We start from the raw sequence: 27,260 nt of genomic DNA, 5'->3' as shown, positions 1-27,260 counted from the left end.
GTGGCAGGCAGGAAGGCAAGAGCAGCAGCAAACCTTCCTTTGTCTTTCATCCCATCCAGGCTCTATACCTATTGGATAAGGTAGGTCTTCCTGTTATCTGCAACACCCAGAGCTATGATAAACCAATCACTGGGCTAATCCAAGGATTTCACATCCATGATGCAACTACCTCCCAAAAATTGCACCAATAAGCACATGAGGCTTTTGGGGGAGGGGCATTTAAATACAAGCCACAAGAAGACTCAACCAGACACACCCAAAAGTGTGTCCCACTAATCCCCCAGGCAGTTCCTTAGCCAATTGAGTTGGCACAATAACCTTAACGCTTATAATATCTAATATGACCAGAGAATAAGAGAGGGAAAAAATAAATAAGCACATTACAAAATGAAGAGAGATATTCATAATTACAGTTCTTATTTCTGCAACTGGTCACATGCTCATAGTTGGTATTTATAATTATGTTGTCTGACTACAAATTCTGTGTTCCTTTTCCATTCAGCAAATACTTTAGCTGGTTATAGTCCTTTACCTGATGAGATAACCCAAAACTTCATTCCTGAAAGGTCTGGGCCATTAATACTCCTTGCTGGTTTGGGCTGTTGTAGTTTTTCATTGACCTTACTCTTATGGCAGGGTAATACTAAGAGATACCTTAAGGGATCTCCTGTATTTTAGATATACTATTTCTTACCTCTATTCTGGAGTAGTTCAATTTCTCTGTGGTAGTCAGGATAAATCACCCTATCCAGTCCAGTACCCACTTTTTTGACTATTGATTCAGAGATATGAGAAGCCCAAAGTGGCTGATGGAAGTCTTAACATCAGCTAAATTGAATCATTGCTGTCTCCTGGTGGAAACATTCTTCTCTTTGAAATAAAGACTTCTAGCCAGCCAGAGAAAAAATTGTGGGGAATGAAGGCAACAATTTTGCTAGTTGGTAGTAGGGGTTAATAGTGAATGATGCCACTGTCATCTCTACCATTTGATTTCTGGACCTATGAATTGTGGCTATAGAAGAAATAGTACCACAGATAAGGTATCAAATCAACAGCGGTTTCCTGTTACATTAGGAAATAGGTTCAGCGATCAGACTTTGGTCACTGATAATATACATCTACTGAAGCACACATATTTGTGTGTATTTTCATTCACTTTTTCCCCCCCATTAACTTTATTGGTACATTTTAGGTATGCAATACAGTTACATTCATCATTGGGATCTTGTACCATTACATGAGTCTCTTGGTTCTTATTTTTTTTCCCCTTCCCTTGGCACCCTTCCCTATTTGCAAAAACCTTGTTTCCATTTTTTTCCTCTTCTCATATATTTTCCTTTCTCTTTTTTCCCTTCCCCTACCCCTCCCAATTCCCTTGCTCTTTTAGACCTTTTCTTCCTGTTACACAATATCAGTTATACATTTTTAAAATTACAATATTAAGATCTAGGAGACATTACCACAGATTTTGCAGAATTTAAAAGGATATAGAAAGCATATTACAAAAATCTTTTTTGAAATAAATTTGACAACTTCTAAGAAGTAACTTGGAAGACAAATTAATGAAACTAACTCTGGAGGAAATATAAAATTTGAATAGCATCTATTAAAGAAAGTATATTCCTAGCTTGAAAACCTACCTATATGACAACAGCAGGCTCATAAACATTTTAACTGATAAATTTTATCAAATTAAAGCAGAAAAAAGAAGGAACACTTCTCCCCTCATTTTAGGAAATCAACATTGTGCTAATCCTAAAACTGGATAAAGATAATAGAAGAAAAAAGTATGAACATAAATAGAAATTTGTTTAACAAAACAAACTCTTAGAAGTCAGATCTGGCAGTATGTAGAAAGTGGTTTTGTTATAGGGATGGCAGTGTTGGTTCAGCATTGGAAGATCCACCCCCAAAAGTCATCATTTTAACAGAGGAAAGGAGAAAGCCATACGATCCTGTCACTAGTTGGAGAAAGAGTATTGGACTAAATTCTACAGCTGTTCATGGTAAAAGCTATCAGGAGACTAGAAGTAGAATAGAACCTTCTCAACAGATCAAAGACATGTACTCCATACTTGCAACAAAAACTCCTTCTATGAATGGAGACGATACAATGCTTTCTCCCTAAAGTGGGGAACAAGGGCATATATGCCTACTCTTCATCTGTCCATTAGACTTTGAAACATAGGTCTAAACCAAAATAGTCTGGCAATAAAATGACACAACTAGGATAGGATTGGCACGGCAGAAGCAAAATCTTTCTATGTAGATGAAATGATCATCTACAGAGAAAATACTAAGAAATCTCTAGGAGCCCCTAGAATTTGTACTTGAATTTAGCAGGATTAGAAAACACAAGGTATATATAAAAATTCAGGTCTATGTATACTTGCTATAAATGAAGAACTGGATATTGAAATTTTAAAGTTATGTAGGAGTACAAAGGACCCAGAAAAGCCAAAAACAAAAACAAAAACAGTGTTGGAAGACATTTAGCACCCAATTTTAAGACTTCTTCTAAAGCTACAGTAAACAAGGCAGTGTTGGTATAAGGAAAGACATATAGATCATTTGAATAAAACAGAGAATCTAGAAATAGAACCACACATATATGGTCCACTGAGTTTTGAAAGATTATTTAACATTAGCATTTTATAGAATATAAACTCGATTCAAGAACCGAGGAAGAGATAGTGTCTTTAGCAAGCGGCACTAGAACACCTGGTATCCATATATAAAAAATTAACCTCAACCCTTTATTTCCATACATGAAAATAACTTGAAGGGATCTATGAACCTAAATAAGAAAGCCTAAAAGTATAAAACCTGAAGAAGAAATTATAAGGGAAAATATTTATGAATTCAGGGTAGGCAGGAACTACCTAGGATACAAAAAATATGATGTATAAAAGAAAAAAAATTGATAAATGAGATTGCATCAAATTAAAACTTTCGATGACATCATTAAAATGAAAAGTAGTCCTTAAACAGACCATATTTACAATGCATATAACCTATGACCAGAATATATAAAGAATTCTTAGAGCTCATTAATAGACAACCCAATTAAAATGTAGGCATAAGAAGATGATAAATAGCCAGTATAGCACAAGGAATGGTGTGCAACTCTAGAATCAGAAAAATACTAATCAGTACAATAACAAGATTGAATTATACACTCATTAGGGAGATGAAGTCAAAAGTTTTAAAAGCCTTGTCATGACTTTTTCTTTTTGTTCGATTCTCCCCCTTTGCGTTTAATTTGTCACGCCCAATGGATCCATTCTGCTGGGTTTCCTGGTGTTGTGATCCTCATTGTCTTTTCCTAAGGTATTGTTTAAAATTTTTTGGAGTGCCAGTTTGGTATTCATGAAGTTCCTGAAGGTGCTCTTTATCATGAAAGCATCTTATTTCTCCATCAATTTTGAAAGATAGTTTTGCAGGGTACATCAATCTGGGTTGGAGGCTGTTTTCCTTTAGGGCTTGAAATACATCACTCCACGCTCTTCTTGCCTTGAGGGTTTGCATTGAGAAGTCTTCTGTGATTCTGATGGACTTTCCTTTGTATGTGATTTGTTTCTTTTCTCTCACTGCTTGTAGAATTTTGTTCTTCTGTTGGATTTCTGGAATCCTACCTATTATATGCCTATGTGTAGATTTTTTTTGATTAAAGTTAGCTGTAGTCCTATATGCCTCACTTATCTGTATGTCAAGTTCTTTTCCCCTCCTTGGGAAGTTTTCTGCCATCACTTCTGTGAAGAGATTTTTTTATGTCATCTGCACTCTCTCCTCTTTCTTCATTGACTCCAATCAGTCTTATGTTATTCGTCTTTGCATCGTCTAGCAGCTGCTGGATTGATTTCTCATGTTCCCTTACAATTTTGAAGCAATTTTTCTTTTCCTCCTCACTAATTGCAATCTTATCTTCTATATCTGAAATTCTATCTTCACATTGGTTCATTCTTCTGCGCAGACTTTCGATGGAGTTTTTAATCTCTTGGAAATCTGTATCTGTTTTATGGATTCCATTTGTTTCCTATGTTGGAATTCCATCATGTTCCTCAGATTCTCTATTTTTTTTATCTGTCTCCTCTCTAGATTTATTAATCATGTCTTGCACCATGAGCAAAATCTTTGCTGTTAACTGAGTAATAATTTTTGATTTCATTTTTCCCAGATCCTCTTTTGTTGCCAGTTCAGAGAGTCCAGGTGGTTGAGTATCAGATTGTTCCATCTCGTTTCCCTTTGGGGTTGCTGTAGGTGATCTGGAAGTCTGTTTTTGAGACTTGTTTATGTGCCTTCTCATTTCCACAGCGGGGGTGGGGGGGTGGGGGTGCTTCTGGCACCCACGCGGCTCACCTTCTGTGCCCTAGGAGCCTGGGATGGCAATGGGGGAGCTTCCTGGGACCGGCTGAGCTTCACTGCCTCATTCACTTTTTAATGTAGTGAATATTTATTAAAATGTTTATACAAGTTTAAAGTTCTAATAAGATCCATCATTAGAAATACATATTCACAACTAGATAATCTGTTAGGTATAGGTAATTAAACTTCATTGTTTTAAAAATATCTCCTAAAATTGAGGCTATAAAATAATCTATCTGAGCTGGACACACCTATAATCCCAGCTTCTCAGGAGGCAAAGGCAGGAAGATTGCAAGTTCAAGACCAGCCTGGGCAAGGGCTGGGGATTTAGCTCAGTGGTTCTGTCACCTGCATCTCAAGCTCAAGGTCCGGAGTTCAATCCCCACCCCCCCACCACACAAAAAACAAACAAAACAAAACAAAAATGACCAGCCTGAGCAAATTAGAGAGACCTTGTTTCAAAAGAAAAAAATGAAAAGAGCTGGGTCTGTGGCTCAGTGGTAGAGCACTTACCTAGCATGTGTGAGGCCCTGGGCTCAATCCCTAGTTTAAAAAAAAAAAAGTCTATCTGGGGGTAAGGCATTTGGAAATGAGATTGGCCACCCAAGTGAATACATGAGACTGTGCAAAGTTCCATGTGCTAAGGTTATCCTACTTAGGCTTGCAAAATTTATGGGCACTAGGCATTAACTTACTTTTTTGCATATTAAATATTTGGGAAAATAAAAATATGTTTCCATTGATTGATGGAAAAGGCATTTAAATGTAAACAATGTGAAGCAGATGTGCATTTTTGTTATATAAAGTCAATGTTAACAAATGTATGGAGGGCCTTCTGTGTGCAAGACATCAGCCCAGGTACTTCAGAGTATACAAATATAAATATGACATAGTCCACATTCCTCAAGAGATTATCACTTCATGGTGGGAAGGGCCATAATGTACACATTCTGATTTTAACAAAGAGTGGGGTAAGATCCACATGTGGTGGCATATCTGTGTAATTCCAACACTTACAGAGGCTGAGACAAGAGGATTGCAAGTTCAAGTCCCACCTGGGTATGTTAGTGAGACTCTATATAGGTAAGTAAGTCATTAAATACATACATACATACATACATAACAGCCAAAGATATAGCTCAGTGGTAGAGTGCTTCCCTAGCATATGTGAGGCCTGGGGTTCAATCCTCGGCACTTAAAAACAAAGCAAAGCATAAAAAAAAGAAAGAAAGAAAAAAAGAAAGAAAGAAAACAGGAAGGAGGTCTGTAAAATTTGTGACTCACAGATAGGACTCATAAGGTACATGCATCATTTTGGATCACAACTAGCTTCAAGGGAGGCTGGGACATGTTGTTTTGCTTGTGTGGATATATGGATTTTGGATGAAGTTGAGTTATCTCCACTACAAGTTTTAACGTCCAAATAAGAGGGATTCCGAGAGAGAGCGAGAGCCAGAGGAAATAGCAGGGAGAAAATCAGCAAAGAAATGTGTATTTGGATCCAAAACATGAATGTTTCCTCCTTATAAGTTATCCCAGGCATTTTGTCACATTAATGGGAAGCGGATACAAATGATCTGGGAAGGTGGAAAGGCATTGTAAAATGGAACAAGGGAGGTGGTGTAGCACTCTCCTTTCATTACACTGGTCTAGGCAATGCTCCAACAATTTTAAGCTCATGTTGCTCTGTGGTTCTACCTGACAACTGAACACTACTGAAGAGAACTCATATTAGGCTGACTGGTCAGATCTTAAAACTGTGCCTATAAATCTCAAGCAGGCAATCGATATTGGCTAGCACTTTTATTACATTTACCTAGAACATTAATTTTTTCACTATCCAAAATGATTACTTCATACTTTCTTTTCAAGCCTCAAACTTCTTCCACTCTACCCATCTCTAAATGAAATAACCTTTCAAGAAATATTTATTGAGCATCTATTATGTGCCAAGTACTGTCCTAAGTACTGAGGGAGCATTGACTGACACAGTCTTTGCTCTCCAGCAGTTTAACCTCTAGTAGGAGAGAGATAACAGACAAAAAAAAAATGTGTGTATCTTGTGTGGTGTTAAGTCCTACGGAGAAAAGTAAAACAGGTTGGGGAAGTGGTACTTTGATGGGAGTGGCAAGTCACATTGATTATTCTAGGACAGAGTGAGGCCTTTGCCTTTAACTTTTAGTGAGTTATGTAGCCACTGGTGGGATTAGAACATAGAGTAACATGATCGTATTTAGATTTTGAAAGGATCACTTTGGCTGCTATAGTGAGAAGAGACCATAGGGAAGGAAGGGTGCCAAGCCTATATCCCTGCTTTCCCTCCATTTTACTTGCTCAGCTTAAGCTGCTTCAGCCTTCCAGAGTTCTGAGATTACAGACATGAGCCAGCATGTCTTGGCTTTATTTCACATATTTTAGTGGGGAAAAAAGTATAATTTTCAAACAGTTAAAAGCATGATTTGCACACAAATATAAAATGAAAAGTTTTCAAATGTTTATTAGCTCATTAATGTCTTTCAAATTTGTTATAGGTGCTGAAAAAAAAAGAAACTCCTCCATGCACTCTTCACCATGTTGTGCTGCCTTGCCACGTGCAACAGGGCCAACTGACCATGTACTGCAACCTCCAAAACTGTGATCCAAAATAAACATTTTCTCTATAAAAGTTGATTCATCTCAGGTATTTGTTATAGAAATGCAAAGCTGACTAACAGAAAATTGGTGCCAAGAAGACAGGCAACTTCTTACTGGTAACAATTAGTGTTGCAACTATACCTGATGATGTGGAAAGGCCTTTGAAATTGATTTCCAGGAGGAGTTTGGAGGAGATGACTAGAGCATTATAAATGGAGCTTAATAAGTGATTCTTGTGAGGGGTCAGAAGACAAGAATGCTAAAAAAAAAAAAAAAGACCAGACTGCTAACAGGACGCAGACAGTAGAGGTGGTGTTGACAGATTTCAGATAGAAATGAGGACTCCATTGGGAATTGGACTAAAGGCCACCTGTGTTATGCCATGGCAAAGAATTTGCATGCATTGAGACTATGGGAGGGCAAGCTTACAGATGACAGACTAGTTTATTTGGAAGGGGAAATTTCAAGGCAGGACAGTATTTGGGGAGTGACATGGTATTACTCACTTCTTTACTGTGAGAATCAAGAGCATAGAGGAGCAGAGTGGAAAAATTTGGAAAACTTGCAGTTTGAGTGGAAAAGAAGCAAGCTGAAATGTGCTGCCAAAGACGGTGCAGTCGCTAAAACAATTAGCACATTAAAAAGAAGCCAGGTACTTTGGTACTTTGCACTAGGACAACAGCAAAGACTGGGCATCTGAGGAGTTATAAGAGCCTCTCACAAAGTAAGTTTCTTTCAAAGATTTTTCCAGGGCAGTTTTTTGAGAAGTGAGCCCTGGGGCACCCTGCTCATGTGGGACTGTGGATGTCTTTAGCTGGCAAGGCACTCATGCTGCTGCAGCCATGGTTCAAGTGGGCCCAGATGCAGCTCATGGTACATACCTAGAAAACTGTTTTGTGGGATTCACAAATATCTTGAGCCTGCTAATAGCTGACAAGAAACTGTCTCTCTTTTTTTGGTACTGAGAATTAAACTCAGGACCTTGAGCTTGCCTGGCAGGCACTGTGCCACTGAGCTAAATCCCTGGCCCTTTTCTTTTCATTTTTAAAGAAGTCTTCTGAACAAAACATATATTTACATGAAGCAAAACTTTAAAAACCTGTTCCCATACTACCCAATTCCTCTTCTACCAAAGTGACCATTTTTGTGTATCTTTCTAGAGACTGTTTACACATATGCATGCACAATTTTTTTTCTTTTTTTTTCCACTTAACTTGGCAATTGTGCCACACCAGTACATAAGATTTCACATGCATGGAATTGTATAGCATTTTTCCTCTAGTTTTCTTCAATATGCTTTTTAGATTTTGAAATAATTTCAAGCTTGCAAAAAAACATCACTAACACATGGCCAGGGATTTAGCTCAGTGGTTACGCCACCTGCCTCGCAAGTGCAAGGACATGAGTTCGATCCCCGGTACCAAAAAAAAAAAAAAAGAAAAAGAAAAAAAGTTGCTAACACAATATAAAGCTTTTTTTTTTTTTTCTGGAACCACTTGAAAGTTGTTGACTCAATGTCCTATGACCCCTGAATACTTTCCAGTGTATTTCCTAAAAATAAAAATGTTCTCTTACATAGCCAAAATACAATTAGCAAAATCAGGAAATTAACATTATATATTATATCATCTAATTCTCAGAACTCTTTCAAAATTTGCTAGTTGTTCCAGTAATGTTCTTTATGTCAGGTATAGTTTCTCAATCTTTTCTTGACTTTTCCAGCTGCAGCCCTATTAAAGATTATAGGGTAGAGAATTTGTAGAATGAACTTAATTTGGCTTAATATTTCCTAATTGATTAGAATAAAAAATTTGGCAGAAATGTGACAGAACTGATGCAGGGTTCTTCTAATTGCATCCTATCAGGTGTCACTTAATTTCTGTATGTCGTGTTATGCTAATGTTCATGTTCATTTAATCAACATGGGATCTGAAGACTTTTCCATTGTAAATTTACCTTTTTAAATTTGTAATTAATAAACATTTTGGTGGTAAGAATCTTTGAAAATATATATCTTATTTCTTATCAATTTATTCACTTATTTAAATATATTACTATGGCTTATGGTTTATTATATTCAATGGCTTATAATTTAACCACCATTGTTTATTTTGATCTCAAGTAGTCTTGGGTTGGACCAGTGGAAAACTATTCAAGCTGGCTTGTTTATACTTTTGATATGTCCCTATCATTCCTGGAGCACTTCCGTACTTTCTGGCACAAGGCAATCTAGGATCAACTTGCACTTTTCCTGCTTTGTTGGTAGAGTTAACCCTTTCTGCAAAGACCCTTGCTTCTGTTTAGTGGAGAATGATACTCAGAAGACAAGATCTGGGCACTGTGTTTGCTCATTACTATTGTGGTACCTTTAAAACTAGGACTTCTCAGTGGACAGAACCAGGAGAAACACATGCACACAAATATATATTTACATCTACATTTATTTATCTCTATATATTTTAAGCCATGAGTTTGCATTATTTCTCATTCCAATCCAACATGACACAGTTCACTTCTCTTTTCATATTTGTAACTCCCTTTTCTGACAGAAACTGGACTCTCATTATCTTTAATATATTTTATTTGATCAATACCTCTGAATATATGTAAATTCCTGTTGCTGTCCTCTCACCTGCATGGAAACCCTTCTAATCCTATTCAGGACCCAATACCTGCATCAGGCTGACATTACTTCCCTCCATGTGAATGCCCTCATCTTACCTGTGTAAGGCCTCTGACCCCACCAATGACAGATGAAACTACCTTGCTCTACTTGACCTTTATGACTGAATGGTCCCAGGAAGGTAAGGGAAAAGAAGGTAAGGGAAAAGGGCTCCTAATTTATTTAATATGCCTTTTGAATCTCCCACCCCTTTTTTACTATTACAAACAAAATTGCAATGAATAATTATGTCTATCCAAGGCTACGGTATATTTAAGATAAATTTCTAGAAGTGAACTTGCTGGGTTAGAGATTATGTACATTTGTAATGTTGGTTATGCTATTTGCCTTCTACAGAAGTTTAACAATGTACCTATCCACCAAAAACACAATGGTAATTCTAACACATAGTTAAAAGTTACATAATGACATTTGAGAAGATTAAGACAACCTCTTTTCTCTTTTAAAAATACATTTATTGTTACATAAATCAAATTTTCAGTTAATTTTCTACTACTTTGTTTGTAGGTAACAAAAATGAAACAAAATTTAGCTATCACAAGCAAATTTAGTAACACAAAACAGTATCTAAACAGATGAGGTAAAAAGTAACTATAAGAACCCTCAGAAAAAAATAAGAGTTACCTACGCAAGCACAAGGACCCAAGTTTGATCCCTGGTACCAAAAACAAAAAACAAAAAACAAAAAACAAAAAAAACAACAAAAAAAATAGGAGTTAATGCAGTAGCTCTGCAATTTACAAGGCAAAAATGATAATCTATAAAACAGTTCAGAAGCATTTTTTTCTACCAAATTTCTTATTCAGGTACTGGTAAGAAAGTGGCTTTCCAGGTCTTGAGGTCGAATTCTTTTTACAGCCAAGCAATGGTATCAAGATACTTACTAGAGTATCCCTCGAAATTGCCCCAGGCATGTCAGAAACTGGATGGGATTCTGAAGTTCAGCGTTTTGCCTAGGATTTCCAGGGTTTTAGCACTAAACCTGGTGCATCACTCGGTTCCAAGCAAACTTAATGGTCTCCTCCCAGTCCTGTGTCCAGTGCAGTTGTCACCAGCTGAAAGTGACTATTCACATTGAAATTAAATTGAAAATTCAGACAGTAGCAATAGCCATATTTCAAGGGCTCAAGAGCCCCCAATGGCCAGTGGCTACCCTGTTAAGGCAGACATGTAGAATACTTCCATCACAGCAAGAAGTTTTACAGGGCAGCACTGTTGTGGACAGTTATAAACTCGGCGCTGGATGGCATGCTGTAATCCCAGTCACTGGGAGGCTCAGGTAGGAGGATTGCAAATTCAAGGCCAGTCTAGGTAACTTAACAAGACCCTGTCTAGAAAACAAAATGGGCTGGATGTAGCGTAGTGTTACAGCCCTTGCCTAGCATATGGGAGGCTCTGAGTTCAAGCTTCAGTATCACACACACGGTAAAAACAAAACAAAATTAAAAAACCCCTTTAAACCCACTAGTTCCAATACCAATAATAGGTAGTATCAGACTAGATATTACTCTCTTCAAATAGGAAAAAAAATACTGATAAACTAAGTAAAAATCATACCAAACAGCCGAGCGTGAGGTAGGGAGAATCGAAGTTCGAATTCAGCTGGGGCAATTTGGCAATTTAACAAGATTCTGTCTAAAAAATAAAAAAAGTGGGAATGGGGAGGTGGGGACGTAGCTCAGAGAGAAGGCCCTGGATTCAATTCCCAGGAACCCTACCTCCTCCACCCAAAGCCCTAGTGTCAGCAGGCTTTCTCTGGCGCTCACTGGACAGTAATCTCCCTGCGGAGGTCCTGTCGGTCTGGTGACGGAAGAAATTCCCCAGACTTCTAGAAGGCAGTACGCTCTCAGAGCAGCAGGCGTTCCTGGGCCAAGACCCTCACAAACGTAACTGTCTAAAGTGGCACAGGCCTACTCCCAGCGCGGCCGCTCGCCCCTCTCCCTCGCCCCGCTCCGCTCCCTCGCGCGCCGCCCGAGGCCCAGGCGGGCGGCGGCCAATGGGGTGGAGCGCCGCGCACCGTGGGCGGGGCCGTGGCGCGCAGGCCTCGTGATCCCGCTCGGAGACTGCGCCCGCGGAAGCCGGAAGCGGTGGCTGTGGCGGTACCCGCGTGAGCCGGAGGATCCGAGCGGCGCGAGCTGGGGCTTGTGAACCCGGTGATGGAGCCGGACCGGACTGTGGCGCCGCGGAGGTCGTCGTTGCTGCGGTGGCTGCCGCTGGTGCCGTTGCTGTGGTCGAGGCTGGCCTTGGGCGCCCTCCCCTTCGTCGGCAGTCCGCGCGGGGTTTTTCCGGACCTCTTGTCGGAGGAGCACTTGCTGGAGGTGGAGGACTTGACCCTGTCCCTAATGCGAGGCGGAGCTCTAGGGCCGCTGTCGCTACCCCCGGACCTGCCCGACCTGGATCCCGAGTGCCGGGAGATGCTGCTGGACTTCGCCAACAGCAGCGCAGAGCTGACCGGGTGTCTGGTGCGCAGTGCTCGGCCTGTGCGCCTCTGCCAGACCTGCTACCTGCTCTTCCAACAGGTCGCCGGCAAGATGGACAACATCAGCCGCGCCGTGGGGGTTAGTAGAGGAGACACCCTGGCGCAGTGGCGGGGAGAGCTGGGAGAGGAAGAGGAGGTGGTGATGGTCAACTCTAGGGGTCTCCTTTTTTCCAGCCGTCAGAAGCCAGGGTTGGGCTGTTGTCTGTGGAGTTTGGGGCAGCAGACAAGGGGTGGCATATGGGGCTTTGGGGGTGGATTTCTACCTCTATAGGTGCTCTTAGGCATCCTCTTGTTAGGGATCAATAGAGACTGTTTGCAGATAGATTATGACTTGATTTTCTTGGGGAATCGTGGTCCCCTAACCCTCGGTTCCTCTTTCTCACTCCTTGCCCTCAACTCCCCCGTAGCTTCTTCCCATCTCAATCTGGAGTTCCCAGGAAGAACCTTTTTCTGAAACCACAAGTGAAGTGGAGAAGCTGGTAGTGGTTAGAAGGTTGAGCTTTGTAGCCAGAAAGGTTAAGTTCCACTAATTTGTAGCCGTGTGACCTTGGGTTAATGATCTTTTCAGAGTCTTAGTTTCCTCCTATATAAAGTGGGAGGGGGGAAACTAAAACCCCAAAACAAAAACCACCAGCTGCCTTGATGTGGCTTTCATATTAGTGATGAAGACCGTGTGGAGTTAGTTGGCCAGGAGTGCAGTTATACTCTGGGCAAGTTTCATTCTCTGCACCTGTTTTCTCATCTGTAAAGTGGGGGATAAAAGGAAACTGGCAGATAGAAATAACACTGTGAGATTTAAAACTTCAGGGTATGGTAAATCTACCCTCCATTTTTGGTACCCTGAGAGCTCTTCTGCACATTTGCTAGGTGCTGTGGAGCCAGAAAAAGGAAGGCACAGTCTCTGCCCCAAGTACTGTAGAGGGTATGGACTAGGAAAGGATTAGAGTTCAGGACTGGTTAGAGTCACGAGGATGCCTGGTAAAGGAAAAAGACGCAGAATAATGTTGGGATTGGGGAGTATGAAAGTTCCTCCTGTGTTGTGGAGACAACACATAATCTCACGATGATTGGAATTTCATAAATCATGGTTGATTTGAATATAAACTTGTATATAATTGCATCTTGCTTTAAGTCAGCCTGCTATTCATAGAAAGCTATTATTTTGCACAAACAAGGGATTTATTTGTATTAACTTTTTTTCCCTCCTGGTATGGGGGATCAAACTCAGGACCTTTCTCTTGCCAGGTAGTTGTGGCGCCACTGAGCTAAATCCCTGCCCCTGCATTAACTGCTAATGTAATCTTCTCTAAAGAGCTAGTTTTCAAAGTAGTTGAAATAAATTGAGGCTTACATGTAATATTTTCCATACATAATACTGTTGGTGTGGTGATATATATACATATGCTTTTCTATAACTTTAAAGAACCCAAGCCTTGTTCCTGTCAACTATAGCAGATGATACAGTATTATATTTGATTTTGAGCAGTTAAGTGAGTTATTTTAGAGTGGCTTTTATTCTAAAGAGCAAGTGCCTTTGTGCCTTTGTTGTGGTCAGAATCACAGTGCAAAGCTGGGATCTATCTCTCACTCTTTTTTTTTTTTTCCCCCTGTGGTACTGGGTATTGAACCCAGGACCTTCATACTGAGCAATATCCCCAGCCCTTTTTTATTTTCAGACAAGGTCTTTCTAAATCACCAGATTGACTGGGCTGGGCTCAAATTTGTGATCCGCTTGATTGAGCTGGGCTCAAATTTGTGATCCGCCTGCTTCAGCCTCCTGGAGTGTACCACCATACCTGGCTAAAACTTGGATCTTTTGAGGCAGCAGATACTTTTCTCATTTCTGTAGGTACCAAGAAGTTAATTAGTCCACACTCTAGTAGTAGTATGTGCATTACCCAGTCTATGTGTGACTTTCCATGTAAATTCTCCACTGTCCAGTAAGGTTTCCCAATATGGGAGTTGCAGAAGTTGCCTTCCTCTACTTCCTGCCCCTCAGATTCTGCCAGTGACGTGAGCACCCAGCTCACCTCACCTCAGTGTGGAGAAAGAGGACAAAGGTGAAAAGGGGTGGGAAAACCCTTTATCCAGTTCATCCTAGATCTTGGTTGTTGTTCCCCTTGAAAAAATTAGTTGTCTTTTGGGAAGGTTATTTCTCCAGAGTAATGAATTTTCTTTGACTCACTAGACTGTGTTTCATTCACATCTTTTTTTTTTTTTGGCTGTACCAGGGGTTGAACTCAGAACCTTGCACTTTCAAGGCAGGTGCAACGCCACTGAGTTAAATCCCCAGCAATTGTTCACATCAGTTTAATTAGAAATACCTAGTATTCTTGGTTTTGGGGCTTGTGAAAGGATATAGAAAGAAAACAGGCCTCAAAGCATCAGTGTAGTTGGAAATAAAACTGTATCAAGAAAAAGAAAAAGGAAAATTTCACTAGGGTGTTATATGATGGCAGGAAAAGGAGGAAGGAGATGCTGAATTACATCAGGAAATAGGACATGGTGGGTGTGGTTAATCAGGGAAACCCACAGGCTGAATTGTGAACAAGGCATCATTACCTATCTTCTGTAGGGTAAGTGGGTAGGATTGATTGAGAGAAGGCAGAAATATAACCAGGAGAGAAAAAAATTGAAGGTAGAAGTCAGAAAGGTATTTATGTGGTACAGCAAGCTAATTAGTTTACTGTAGTTATCTAATGAAAATCTTGTGTTCTTGTCACTTCCTCTTAGAATTACTGGGACAAGGACTACATATAGTTTCATTTTTTCTTTCTTTCTTTTTTTTTTTCTGTACTAGGGATTGAATCCCGGACCTTACATTGAACTATATCCCCAGCCCCTTTTTATTTCATTTTGAGAGAGAGTCTTGCTAATTTGCCCAGGCTTGCCTTGAACTTAGCCTCCTGAATGGTTGGGATTACAGGCATGCACTATGGGTCCTAGTTCACGTGCAGTTTTATAATCTCACAATAAAGAAGTGATTTTGAGAGCTAAATGGTGGAACTGATGGGTTCCATCTTCCTTAGAGGTATCCATTCCTTTTGTTTAAACTGATATAGAAACATAGTTTTATTGAGCTATTCAGCATCATCAGAATGCTTTAGATCCCTGAAGTTCTGAATTATAAGCTCTATACTGCTCTTAGTTTAAAATTTAGATGAATATATAGATACTTTTATGCATTTATTCAAAAAGTACCTATTATATACAGATGATAATTACTAAGGATATATCTGAATGAGCAGAGCTTGTAGTCTGAAAATAGAGATTAAACATGTTATATAAGTAATTATTTAATTCAAGTGTAGTAAATGTTGCAGAGAAAAAAACCCAGATGCTGTATAACCAGGGTGTGATCTGAGGTGTGGTTTGGAGTAGGTAGAGTGGTCAGTGAGTAAAGTTGACACTTATAATGTGAGAGGGTATGGGGCAGGGAAGAAAAAGTATAACTGTAAAGAAATAGCCAATGTGAGAACTGTGATTGGATGGGGGCTGGAGTGTTTGAGGACTAGAAAGAAATCAGCACAGTGAGTAGGGAGACTAGTGAGCTATGCCTGAAGAAATGGTCAGGGGATAGATCATGAGAGCCTTGTAGGGAATGTGAAGGATTTTAGACTTTGATTTTAAAGCAGTGCAAAGTTACTGGAAGCTTTAATTCTGTGGAATGATGTGCTTGGACTTGTGTGTCATAAGATCATTTTGGCAACATGACAGGAATTGGAGGGGATAGGACCTGGGTAAGTGGGAGAAGAGGATATGTGGGGAGATGAATTGGGAGAGTATTGCAGTGATGTGAGAAATGGTGGGAACTAGGGCACATGGGGCCATTATGATAGAGAAAAATGGGTAGATTTTAGAGCTATTTAGGAAGTAGAAATGATAATCCTGGTGGCTAATGGAATGTGGGGAGTGAAAAAGAGGAATGATGATTTCCAGGGTTTTAAAAAGAGCAGCTTTATGATTGTGGCTGCCTCGTTTCAGGCAGAACTCGACTCCACTGACATGGAGAAACCCAGTCTAAAGCCCCCTGGGGGCAGTGACACCAAGTGTGCTTCACAGCGCCCGGTGGGCGGGGCAGTGTGTGGATGAGTGTGACCCCACCTTCCTCCTGGGAAGCCGGTCCTCCCGAGAGCACCAGACAGCCTGGGACGGCCTGGCTGCAGGGCGCCTTGGGAGCCTCGTGGCCGCCCTCCTGTGCCCCCGGAGTCCCGACCGCTTTGACTTCTGTGACTGTTTCGGTAATGTGTAGTCTGCCGTGTGTTCACAGCCTAGGACCATGGTGATAGAGTGTGTTCTGGTTTTTTAACTTCAGAAAAGTTACTTAAATGACAAATATGTGATTAAAGTTCATTTCCTAAAAAAAAAAAAAAAAAAAAAAGCAGCTTAGTGAATAAGGAAGGAAGAGCCTGTTTGGCAGGAAATCATTAATTCAGTTTTGAAACTTGTTGATTTTGTGATGTGTTGAGCCATCTAAATAGAGATATTGCATGGTTGGATGTACACATCTAGGAGTCTGAACTGGAAATAATACTTTTTGGAAGTAGCATAAAAATAGTATTTGATGAGCCTAACTGAAGAGTAAGAACTCTTAAGAGTTTGAAGTTTGGGATAGAGGATAAACTGTCAAAGGTGATTAGGAAGAAGTCAGAGAGATGAAGAATTAAGAGTATAGTGTTTTATAAACTAAAGGAGTGATTTTTTTTGACAAATCCTGCTGAGAGGGTTGGTAATACATATCAACATTGACTTTAAGAGTGACATTAACAAGAGTGGTTTTATTTGTTTGTTTTTTGAGGTGGGGTATCGGTATGCAGTTCAGGCTCGAACTCACTATGCAGTCCAGGCTGGCCTTGAACTCACAGTGATCCTTTTGCCTCAGCCTCCCAAGTGCTGGAATAACAGGCAGTGGCACTATGCCCAATTTAAATAGTTTTTTTGTTGTTGTTGTTAGAGATAGGGTCTTGCTAGGTTCCCCAGGCTAGTCTCAAACTCCTGGGTTCAAGAGATCTTCCTGCCTCAAGTTCTGGCACTATAGGTGTGTGCCATAGTACCTGGTAACCTTTGAATGTTGATGGAAGGGATCCTGTAGAGACAGTGATGACCTTGTGGAGGCACACAATCCTGAAAGAGGGAGTGGGAAATAGACAAGGTCAGTTTCCTTGGAAAGCAGAGTTGATAGAATAGGGCAGTGGCATGTGTGCAGCAGCTGGCTGTTTGTTACCATTGGGAGCTCTAAAAGGTTCGCCATTGCTGGGATAGGGCACCCGCAGAGAGATAGGTCTTTGACAGGCACTTTTTCCAGTGTAATCAGAGAGTAAAAGGAGAGGCTGGGTGTGGAAACAGGCAAGTCAGAGTTTCAGGTTGATGGTTTTTTTCTCTGCTGACTAGGAGGCTAGATCTTCTCTTAGGAGTAAAGAGTGGGATTGTTACCTAAAGTTCAGGGAGCTTGGAAAAGATTTGAAATAGTGGTTATAAAGAGGAAAGAATGAGCAGCAAGAAAGCAAGGTATGTGTGGGATTGTGGATTGATTGTTGAAACAATCTCCTTGGTTTATTTTTTGCCAGCTGCTTCCCCCTTCCTAGGTGCAGGCATTGCAGTTGGTTCTTGATGGTTAGGGTTCTGCCAAATGGTTGTGATATGTCTGGGTATCAGCAATTCTAAGTATAAATCAAGGACTGATTTTTTTTCCCCACTGTGCTAGGTGTTGGGAGTCCGAAGATAAGACAATTTCATAGTCTTAAGTAGTCTCCTTGCCTCCTCACCCTAAATATCATGACCTTTCTAATACCCCTACTTTCAGAGGTACCCTCCACTTTAGCTATTTTGACATACTGAATACTTCCTGAGTACCCTGTAGCCGTTTCTACTTTTACCCTATGATCGTTTCATTCTACTATTTTAGAATTCTCTTTCCTTCTCAATATAGGGCTTTGTTCAAATTCTGCTTTTCTCATGAATTCTTTCCAAATATTTCCCAACTGCATTAATATCTTCCTCTACTAAATTATTCTACACACTGAGCACTTAAAAGGTGCTGCTGTATTGAATTTGGGGGTGTGTGGTTCTGGGGATTAAACTAAGGACATTTGGGCTGAGCTATATCTCTAGCCCTTGTTTATATTTTACTTTTTGAGACAGGGTCTCATTAAATCATTAAGTTGTTCAGGCTAGGCTCAAACCTTCATTTCTCCTGCCTCAGCCTCCCAGATTCCTAGGATTACGGGCATGTGCCACCAATGTATTGATTTTTCTCAATAGCCAGTCATCTGGTCAAGATGCAATGTAAGTGGGCTGGGGATTTAGCTCAGTAGTCCAGTGCCTGCTTGGCAAGTGCAAGGTCCTGAGTTCGATCTCTGGTACTGGAAAAAAAAAAAGATGCAACTTAAGTAACTGATTACACTTACCCAAATACATCTACTTAGAGCACTTCAGGTTGGCAACAAGGTAAATAGTTCACATATATCAGTTACTATATGTCAGAGATTTTGTAAAGTGATTAATGTATGTTAATTCGTGTGTGTGTGTGTGTGTGTGTTTCGTGTTGGAGACTGAACTTGAGTGAGTGTGTGCTGGGCAAGCTGTCTACCACAAGAGCTGTAACACTAGTCTCTTGTTTTATTTAATAGTAACTATATGACCCATGATTATGAAATTGAACCTTGGAGAGGTTAGGTCAGCTGCCAAGATAATCAGCTAATGACCCAAGTTTGTCTGATTTCTTGGGCAAGCTCTGTTTACAAAGTAATAACATAAATTTTCTTCTACAGTTGTATTGCTCTGGAAACAATTCTAGAAGAGACCTTTCATAATGTTTTGTTCATCTCACTATTTTAAAAGCAAGCGCTCATTTGGATTCATCTTTTAATGAGATAACAGTAAGCCACAAAGAGGGTAATCTTTCCAAAATGAATGTCAGCAATATTTTAAAGCAAGAATTCTTTTAAGCCCACCTGACTTCCTTTCTCTCCCCGCATGGCTGGTCAGTTGTTTCTCTGGAGATACTGCACTGGTAGGCATCACAATGTATAACTCCGGGCCAGTCTGTCCTCAGGGAGGCTATTGAAGTCCTACTGTTGATGACACTCTCTTATAAGGCTGGGTATACATGGGAGTTTTCATCCGCAAAACTCCAGGTTTTTTTAGTAGCAGCCCAGTAGCTTTGGAAGAATGAAGGATCTGCAGGATTTAGTTCCTCACTTGAGGCACACAGGAAAGGAAATATATAAGGATTAAGTAGGTATTTGGCTTCATCTGTCTAAAGCATATATTTTTAAAAATCTCAGTACAAACTGTGTGCTAACTGGATGTATCACTGATTTTCTTATGGATTATAAGACTTTGAACCAAGAATTGCCCAAAAGATAGAAACCAAATAATTTGTGATCATTTACCCAACATTTTAAAAATGTTTTACTATAGAAAATTTAGTCAGCATAAGAGAAGCAAAAGTGAAAATAAAAATTGCCATATTTTCATTATCCAGAGACATCTACTGCTATATTTGGTGAATAGTGTTAACAGAATTTTTCCTATGCATAAAGACATTATGACACGCAGGCCATTTGGGCTGAAGTAGAGTTTTACTATGACATCAAATACTTTGTTTTTTTTTTTTGAGGTTTCCCCAAAATACTTTATTAAGACAAAGGCAGGGGAGGGGCAGGGAAGGATTGTTCTCCCCAGGGACTGAGCCCCCCCGCCCCCCTGCAGCCACCTGGCCGGTTCAGTGCACTGCAGGGAGGGCTTCCTGGGCTCCAGGCAGAACTGCTGGGCTGAGAGCAGGCAGGGTCCACGTCGCTATCCTCAAGCAGCGAGCAAATACTTATTTAAGAAGCAAGATTTTCTTCTTTTGCAAGTGAACTTGATACCAATAAATGTTAACTACTAATTATTTACTATTAGAAGTTTTTTTTTACCATTTTCACTTTTAAACAATTTACCGTTTTTATCATTTTTTAACATTTATCCTATTTTTACTATTTTCATAATTTATTATTACAATTATTTACCATCATTGTTTAACACTATTATTAATTCCATCATTATCTGATCATAGCAAACAATATCTTAAAACATTTATGATGAATATTTTAATTATTTTTATAAAGTTATTACCCTAAGTTGTTTGGAAATCTGAAAATACTCAGATTGTATTTTTCTATTTTCTTTTGTTGCAGAATACTTCAGAAAGTCAGAGTTGTGCCAGAAGTCTCTTAATGGCAGATAGAATGCAAATAGTTGTAATTCTCTCTGAGTTTTTTAATACCTCATGGCAGGAGGCAAATTGTGCAAGTAAGTAAGTCTTTCATTTTCATGTTTTAGTTGTGATTCAGTAGTATGGATATCAGATTTCATTTAGTGAATTTTAGAATCTCTGAAGCTAGGTAATATTTTTTTATATTAAATTCAAGTGAACTGCCATTAGCACTATAGGATGCTAGAGGTAACTGCTTGGGCAAATACTAAACATTAGAAGAATGTAGCTTTGAAATCAGATGTGGATTTGATTTTAAGCTCTACTACTTATCAGCTGTCAGATTTTGGGCAAATTAACTTGGCCTCTTGGAACTTCACTTTTCTTGTTTGTAAGTTGGTGGTAATATTGGAACCTGTTTAAATGGTTGTTTTAAAAATTAAGTGCAAGAAATTGTAAAAAAGCACTTTGCTCAGTCCCTGGGACATAATATTTAAGAAATGTTAACTTTAATATAATAATAGTTATGATGTTTATAATAAGTCAAGTGGTGTATGAGACTTTTACATCTATTTTACCAACTTTGTAGGTTTGTGTGTTTGTGTGTAATAAAATATCGATTTTTCAGATATTCCTTGGAAAAATTAAAATCAGTATTTCAAATTCAGATATGTTTTGAATTCAGATGTTTTGAATACTGCTAGGTATTTTGACCTTTCCACTTTTATAATTTAGTGAAGGAGAAAGATATATTTACAAATATTACCAAAGAAAGACAAATGCTTTAATAAATTTATAGAATCTTTATCTTACAAAATAATCATTTTAACTATAGTCTTTACCCAATTCTATGGAAGCACTTTTAATAATGCTGTTTGCATACCTATTTAATAGAGGTAATAGGAAAATTTTCTGAAAAATTTAAAGAATTACTCAGATCATTTAAAAAACTACAAAATTTAACAAAGGATTCTTACCTAAAGCATAGTCTCTTACAATGTAGTGAGATATTGGTACCATGAGAAAAGGAAGCTGAAGGAAGGAAAAAATGGAAGCTAAGCAAAGTGAATAACAAATCAGCAACTTAATTAATATAATTTCCCAAGTTACAGTTTTTTCATTACCGCTGTCTAAATTTGAGCTTCACAATAAGCCCAGTGAGAGATGAGGAGGATGAAAGAGTGAATAAACTGCAGATAGAGTCTAGAACTGAATCCAAAAGGCTTTATGATTGTTCATCTGAGTAAACAGTGTTTTTTATAAGTTAAAGCCTAATTTTTTTTCATTTGAGGGGATTGAACCCAAGGGTTGAGAATGCTAAACACATGTTCTACCACTGAGCTTTTGTTTTTTAAACTGCCATTTGACAAACTCATTGCAGGCTCCCATTTTAAGAAATATAAATACACTCTAATTAGACCCACTGAAGTTTAACTTTTATCCTGCAGACATATTTCATATGGCAGAAAGCCTAATCTTTTACTAAAAATATATTAACATACTCTCTTTTCCCCTAAATATCAATTTTTTCCCCCCACTGGTACTGGGGACCAGACTCAGGACCTTGTGCTTGCCTGGCAGGAGTGGCATCACTGAGCTAAATCCCCAGCCCCCTAAATATCAATTAATACTGCATAATATGAAAGAAATTTTTTTTTTTTTTTTTGGTACCGGGAATCAAACTCAGGTCCTTGTGCTTGCAGGGCAGGTGACAGAACCACTGAGCTACATCCCCAGCCCTGAAAGGAAAATTTTTAAAGTAGAATTGTACATTTTCTAATGTCAACTTTCAGCAGTGATAAAGCATAAGCATCAAGTGTCCACTCCCCTTCCCTACTCTCTCTCCATCCCTCTCCTGACGGTTGAGCCTTACATATGTTAGGAAGCACTCTACTGGGCTGTATCCCTGGCAACATCAGGTTCTCATGCAGCTGCATCTTTAGTAACCGCAGATCAGTGATTTTGATCATTGATCAAAGCCATTGATTTTGTTGGATCTTTGCTATCTTATTTTCTTAAAAAAAAAATCAACTTCCTACCTATTAGTCATTGATTTTCTTTTTTAAATCATTAGCCTTTCAAAAAGTGTAAAGGAATATAAAGTGTATTTGCTCTCTTAATAAAATGGAAGAAGACAATCAGGACATGCTAAAATTTTAAACTAATTGTGCCCAATCAAAAGTTTGCCTAGGGGCCGGGGATTTAGCTCAGTGGTTCCGGCACCTGCCTTGAAAGCGCAAGGTCCCAAGTTCGATCCCTGGTACCAAGAAAAGAAAAAGAAAGAAATTAAAAACAAAGAAAGACCGATCAGTTTTCTTAGAATATATGTGAAATGGTTAAGCTCAAACCATTAACCCATTTGTCTGTTACCTTTTTCTAATGATCTAATTATTGAATTTGCAGATGCACAGCTGATAAGTGATGCCAACATTAGAGAGCTTTTAGTCTGGTACCTACAAGTAAAAATGGGCAAGAAAAAAAATTACAAAAGAAGAACAAAGATCAGTAATTTTCCCCTCAGTACTGGTGATTAAACCCAGGGCTTCATGCATGCTTAGAAGGTACTTAACCACTGAGCTACATCCCAAGCCAATTTTATTTTAGTTTAGTTTAGTTTAGGACAGGATCTTGCTAAGTTGTCCAGCTTGGCCTCAAATTTGGAATCCTCCCACCTCAGCCTCCTAAATAGCCTGGATTATAAGTGTGTACCACTGCACCTGGTAAAATGTATCTTTTGATAAAAAGTGTCTGTTCCTTTCTCTTATGCTACTAAATGCAAAACTGTAATTATATAGGTTAAAATATTCTTAAAATAAATTAAAGGGGCTATCTTGGTCTGTGCTGTTATGACAAAATTTCACAGATGAAGTAATTTATAAACAACAGAAATGTATTTCTCACAATTTTGGAGGCTGGAGGTCCAAGATTATGACACTAGCAGGTTCAGTGTCTAATGAAACCCTTTTCCTCAAAGATGGCATTGTGTCTTCTGTTCTCACATGGCAAAAGGGACAGAAAGGACAAAAGGGACGCATGCTGTGTTTGCACATATGAGAAGAGTGGAAAAGTAAAAAATGACAAAACTGCATGAGAAGCTTCTTTTGAAAGGGCCTTAATCCCATTCACAAGAGGGGAGCCCTCATGACCTAATCACCTCCAAAAGCTGAAGCTTCCTTTTTTTGTCTTTTCAGATCTATTTCAGCTTTCACCTATTTGGGTTTTTTTGCAGTGTGGAGATCAAAGCCAAGGCCTCATGCATACTAGGCAAGCACTCTACATCGCTAGCCCCAGTACCAAAAATATTATATATTTATATATTATATATAATATATATTATATACATATCAGGTATGGCAGTTCCCTTTGTGCTGTTTGGGAGGCTGAGGCAAGAAGACTGCTGGAGCCTAAGAGTTCAAGGCCAGACTGGACAACATAAACCCTGCCTGAAAAAAATTTTTTCAGCACATGAATTTGAGGGAACATAAAGTCATGTGCTGCATAATGACATTTCATTCAACAGCAGACTACGTGTACAAAGATGATCCTGTAAAATGATAACAGAGGTGAAAGATTCCTTGTAGTGCGGTAGTGGTCCTGACACAACACACTACTCACATTTTTGTGGTTATGGTGATGTAAACAAACCAAACCTGTTTTGCTGCCAGTCATATGAAAAGATAGTACATGTAATTATATATATAGTACATAATAGTGATGTCATTACTATGTCATTGATAATTACTGTACTATATTTTTTGTCATTATTTTAGAATGTACTTGTACCTGTAGGAAAAAAAGTTAACTGTAAACAGCATCAGCCAGGTCCCTGAGGCTGCCTAGAGAATGTCTCACTATCTAGGGCAGTAGTGGTGAACCTATGGCATGTGTGCCACAGGAGGCTGTTATCACTGAAATCTCTAAAAGGTTTGCCATCATTGATCTAGCGGATGACAACTCCATGATTGTCATTGTCCCTAAAGACCTTCCAGTGAGACAGTGTTAACAGCTTGTGACTCTAAACCAGATCTTTTTTCCCCCTCCCATAAGCATGGAAGCAGTAAATGAAACCCAGCTCTCATTGGTAGCAAAGGAGAATTTTATTCTTTTTTTTAAAAAATTGTATTTTATTGGTACATTTTAGGTATACAGTATAATGACATTCATCATGGGAAATTTGCACCTTTGCATAATCTCTCTTGGTTCTTATTTTTTCCCCTTCACCTGCCTTCCCTTCAACCCCTCCATCCCTCCCTATTTACAAAGACTTTGTTTCCATTTTTTCATTTTCTCGTATTAATTCCATTCCCTTCTTTCCTTTCCTCTACTGCTCCCACTTCCTCTTCCCCTTTGCCCCTTTTCTTCCTATTTCACATTATCTCTTGTACCTTTTACCCCTTATTTACAGTTTCTCACATAGAGAAACTATTCAGTATTTACATATGTGCCCTATTTATTTCACTTAAGAGTATCGCCTCAATGTGGATCCATTTAGCTCTAAATGTCTCTAATTTCTCATTTTTGATGGCTGAGTAGTACTCCATTTTATAAAAAAACACATTTTCTTTGTCCATTCTCCAGTTGATGGGCAATTTGGCTGCTTCCAAGTTTTAGCTATTACAAATTGTGCTGCTATGAACATGGGTGGACATATATCACTGTGGTATGATTCTTTTAATTCTTTGGGGAAGATACCCAGCAGGGGAATAGCTGAGTCAAATGGGACTTCCAATCCTAGTTCTTTGAGGTATCTATACTGATTTTGACAGTGGTTGCATCAGTCGACACTCCCACCAGCAATGGACCAGGGTTCCTCTTTCCCCGCAGCCCTGCCAGCATTTGTTATTGGTTGATTTCATGATAGCAGCCATTCTTTCTGGAGTGAGGTGGAATCTCAGCTTTGTTTTCATTTGCATCTCTCGAATGACCAGTGATGTTGAACATTTTTTCATATGTTTATTTGCCATGTCCATTTCTTTGTTTGAGAAATGTCTATTCATTTCAGATGTCCATTTTTGGACTGGGTCTTTAAATTTGGGAGGTCTGATTTTTTAAAGTTCTTTATAGATTCGAAATAGTAGTCCTTTGAGGAGCAGCAGGTGAAGATTTTTTCCCACATTGTGGGTTGTTTCTTTATACTGCTGGTGGTTTCTCTTGCTGTGGAGAAGCTTTTTATTGTTTTGTTTTTTTTTTTGGTGCTGGGGATCGAACTTGGGTCCTTGCACTTGCGCAACAGGTGGCGAAACCACTGAGCTAAATCCCCGGCCCTCAGAAGCTTTTTAATAAGAAGAAATCCCACTTGTTGATTGATTGTGCTAGTTCATGGGCAACTGAGGTTTTGTTCATAAAATCTTTTCCTACACCAATGCCTTTAAGAGTTTTACCTAACCTCTCTTCCAGCTGATTCAGCATTTCTGTTTTAATATTTAGATCTTTAATCCATTTCAGTTTTAGTTGAGTGCATGGTGAGAGATATAGGTCTAGTTTTAATCTTTGGCAAGTTGAAACCCAATTTTTCCAGCACCATTTGTTAAAGAAGCTATCATTCCCCCAGTGAGGGCATTTGGCTCCTTTATTGAAGATGAGATGGCTGAATGTGTCTGGCGTTGTTTCTGCATCTTCTAATCTGTTCCACTGGTTCTTAGGTCTGTTTCTTTGCCAGTACCATGCTGTTTTTATCACAGTAGCTTTGTAGTATAGTTTCAAGTTGGACATTGTGATACCCCCTGCCATGTCTCTGTTGCCTAGAATTTCTTTTGCTATTCTGGATCTCTTCTTGTTCCAAATGAATTTTTGGATTGTTTTCTCAAGGTCTGTGAAGAATGGTGCTGGGATTTCAATTGGAATTCAATTGAATCTATATAGCAGTTTTGGAAATATGGCCGTTTTCACTATGTTGATTCTTCCTACCCAGAAGCAGCAGAGGTCTTTCCATTTTTGGGGGGTTTTTTTTTGGTACTGGGGATTGAACTTGGAACCTTGTGCTTGTGAGTCAGGCACCGGAACCACTGAGCTAAATCCCCGGCCCCAAAATTTTTTTGGTACCAGGGATCAAATTTGGGACCTTGTGCTTGTGAGGCAGGTGGTGGAACTGCTGAGCTAAATCCCTGGCCTCCATTTTCTGATATCATCTTTAATCTCTCTTTTCAGAGTGGTATAGTTTTCAGAGAAGAGGTCCTTGATTTCTTTCGCTAGGTTGATTCCTAGGTATTTCAGTTTTTTGGGTGCTATTGTGAAAAGAATTATTTGCCTTATTTCTCTCAGTGAGTCTGTTGTTCATGTAGAGGAAAGCTATTGATTTTTATGTGTTGACCTTGTATCCAGCTACTTTACTGAATTTGATTACTAAGTCTAGGAGACTTTTGGTGGAGTTCTTGGGATCTTCTATGTAGAGTATCATGTCATCTGCAAATAATGACAATTTGACTTCTTCATTTCCTATCTTTATTCCTTTTATTTCTTTCTCTTGTCTAATTGCTGTGGCTAATGTTTCCAAAACTATATTGAACAGGAGTGGTGATAGTGGACATCCTTGTCTTGTTCCTTATTTTAGTGTGAAGGATTTCAGTTTTTGACCATTTAGTATGTTATTGGCTGTTGGTTTTTCATAGATGGCTTTTATCAGATTGAGGTGGAGACCATCTATTCCAATTTTTTGTAGGGTTTTTATCATAAGTGCTGTTTGCTCTGTTGATATAGTGTATTACATTGATTGATTTGCGTATGTTGAACCATCCCTGCATCCCTGAGATGAATTCCACTTGGTCAAGGTGTATGATCTTCTTGATGATCTTCTGCATTCTATTTGCCAGTATCTTATTAAGGATTTTTGCATCTATGTTCATTAGTGAGAATGGCCTATAGTTCTCTTTTTTGGTTGGGTCTTTCTCTGCTTTGGGCATCAA

The 27,260-nt window shown here is 39.1% G+C and overlaps 1 protein-coding gene across 1 annotated transcript in view; it reads left to right on the top strand.

Moving 5' to 3' along the window:
• Nucleotides 1-11,734: 11,734 nt before the first annotated feature.
• The window catches only part of Ostm1 (osteoclastogenesis associated transmembrane protein 1), a 35,378-nt gene continuing 19,852 nt past the window's right edge, over nt 11,735-27,260 (top strand). The window contains exons 1-2 of the mRNA XM_004855427.4: nt 11,735-12,240; nt 20,342-20,456. Of these exons, the coding sequence (XP_004855484.1) occupies nt 11,839-12,240; nt 20,342-20,456 (517 nt within the window). The 5' untranslated portion in view covers nt 11,735-11,838. The remainder of the gene's footprint in view (nt 12,241-20,341; nt 20,457-27,260) is intronic.

Source organism: Heterocephalus glaber, unplaced genomic scaffold (assembly GCF_053883595.1).
Source record: "Heterocephalus glaber isolate CG9 unplaced genomic scaffold, H.glaber_assembly_v1.0 deba00000942, whole genome shotgun sequence".
Taxonomy (NCBI): domain Eukaryota; kingdom Metazoa; phylum Chordata; class Mammalia; order Rodentia; family Bathyergidae; genus Heterocephalus; species Heterocephalus glaber.
This window is presented reverse-complemented; position numbering and strand designations above follow the sequence as displayed.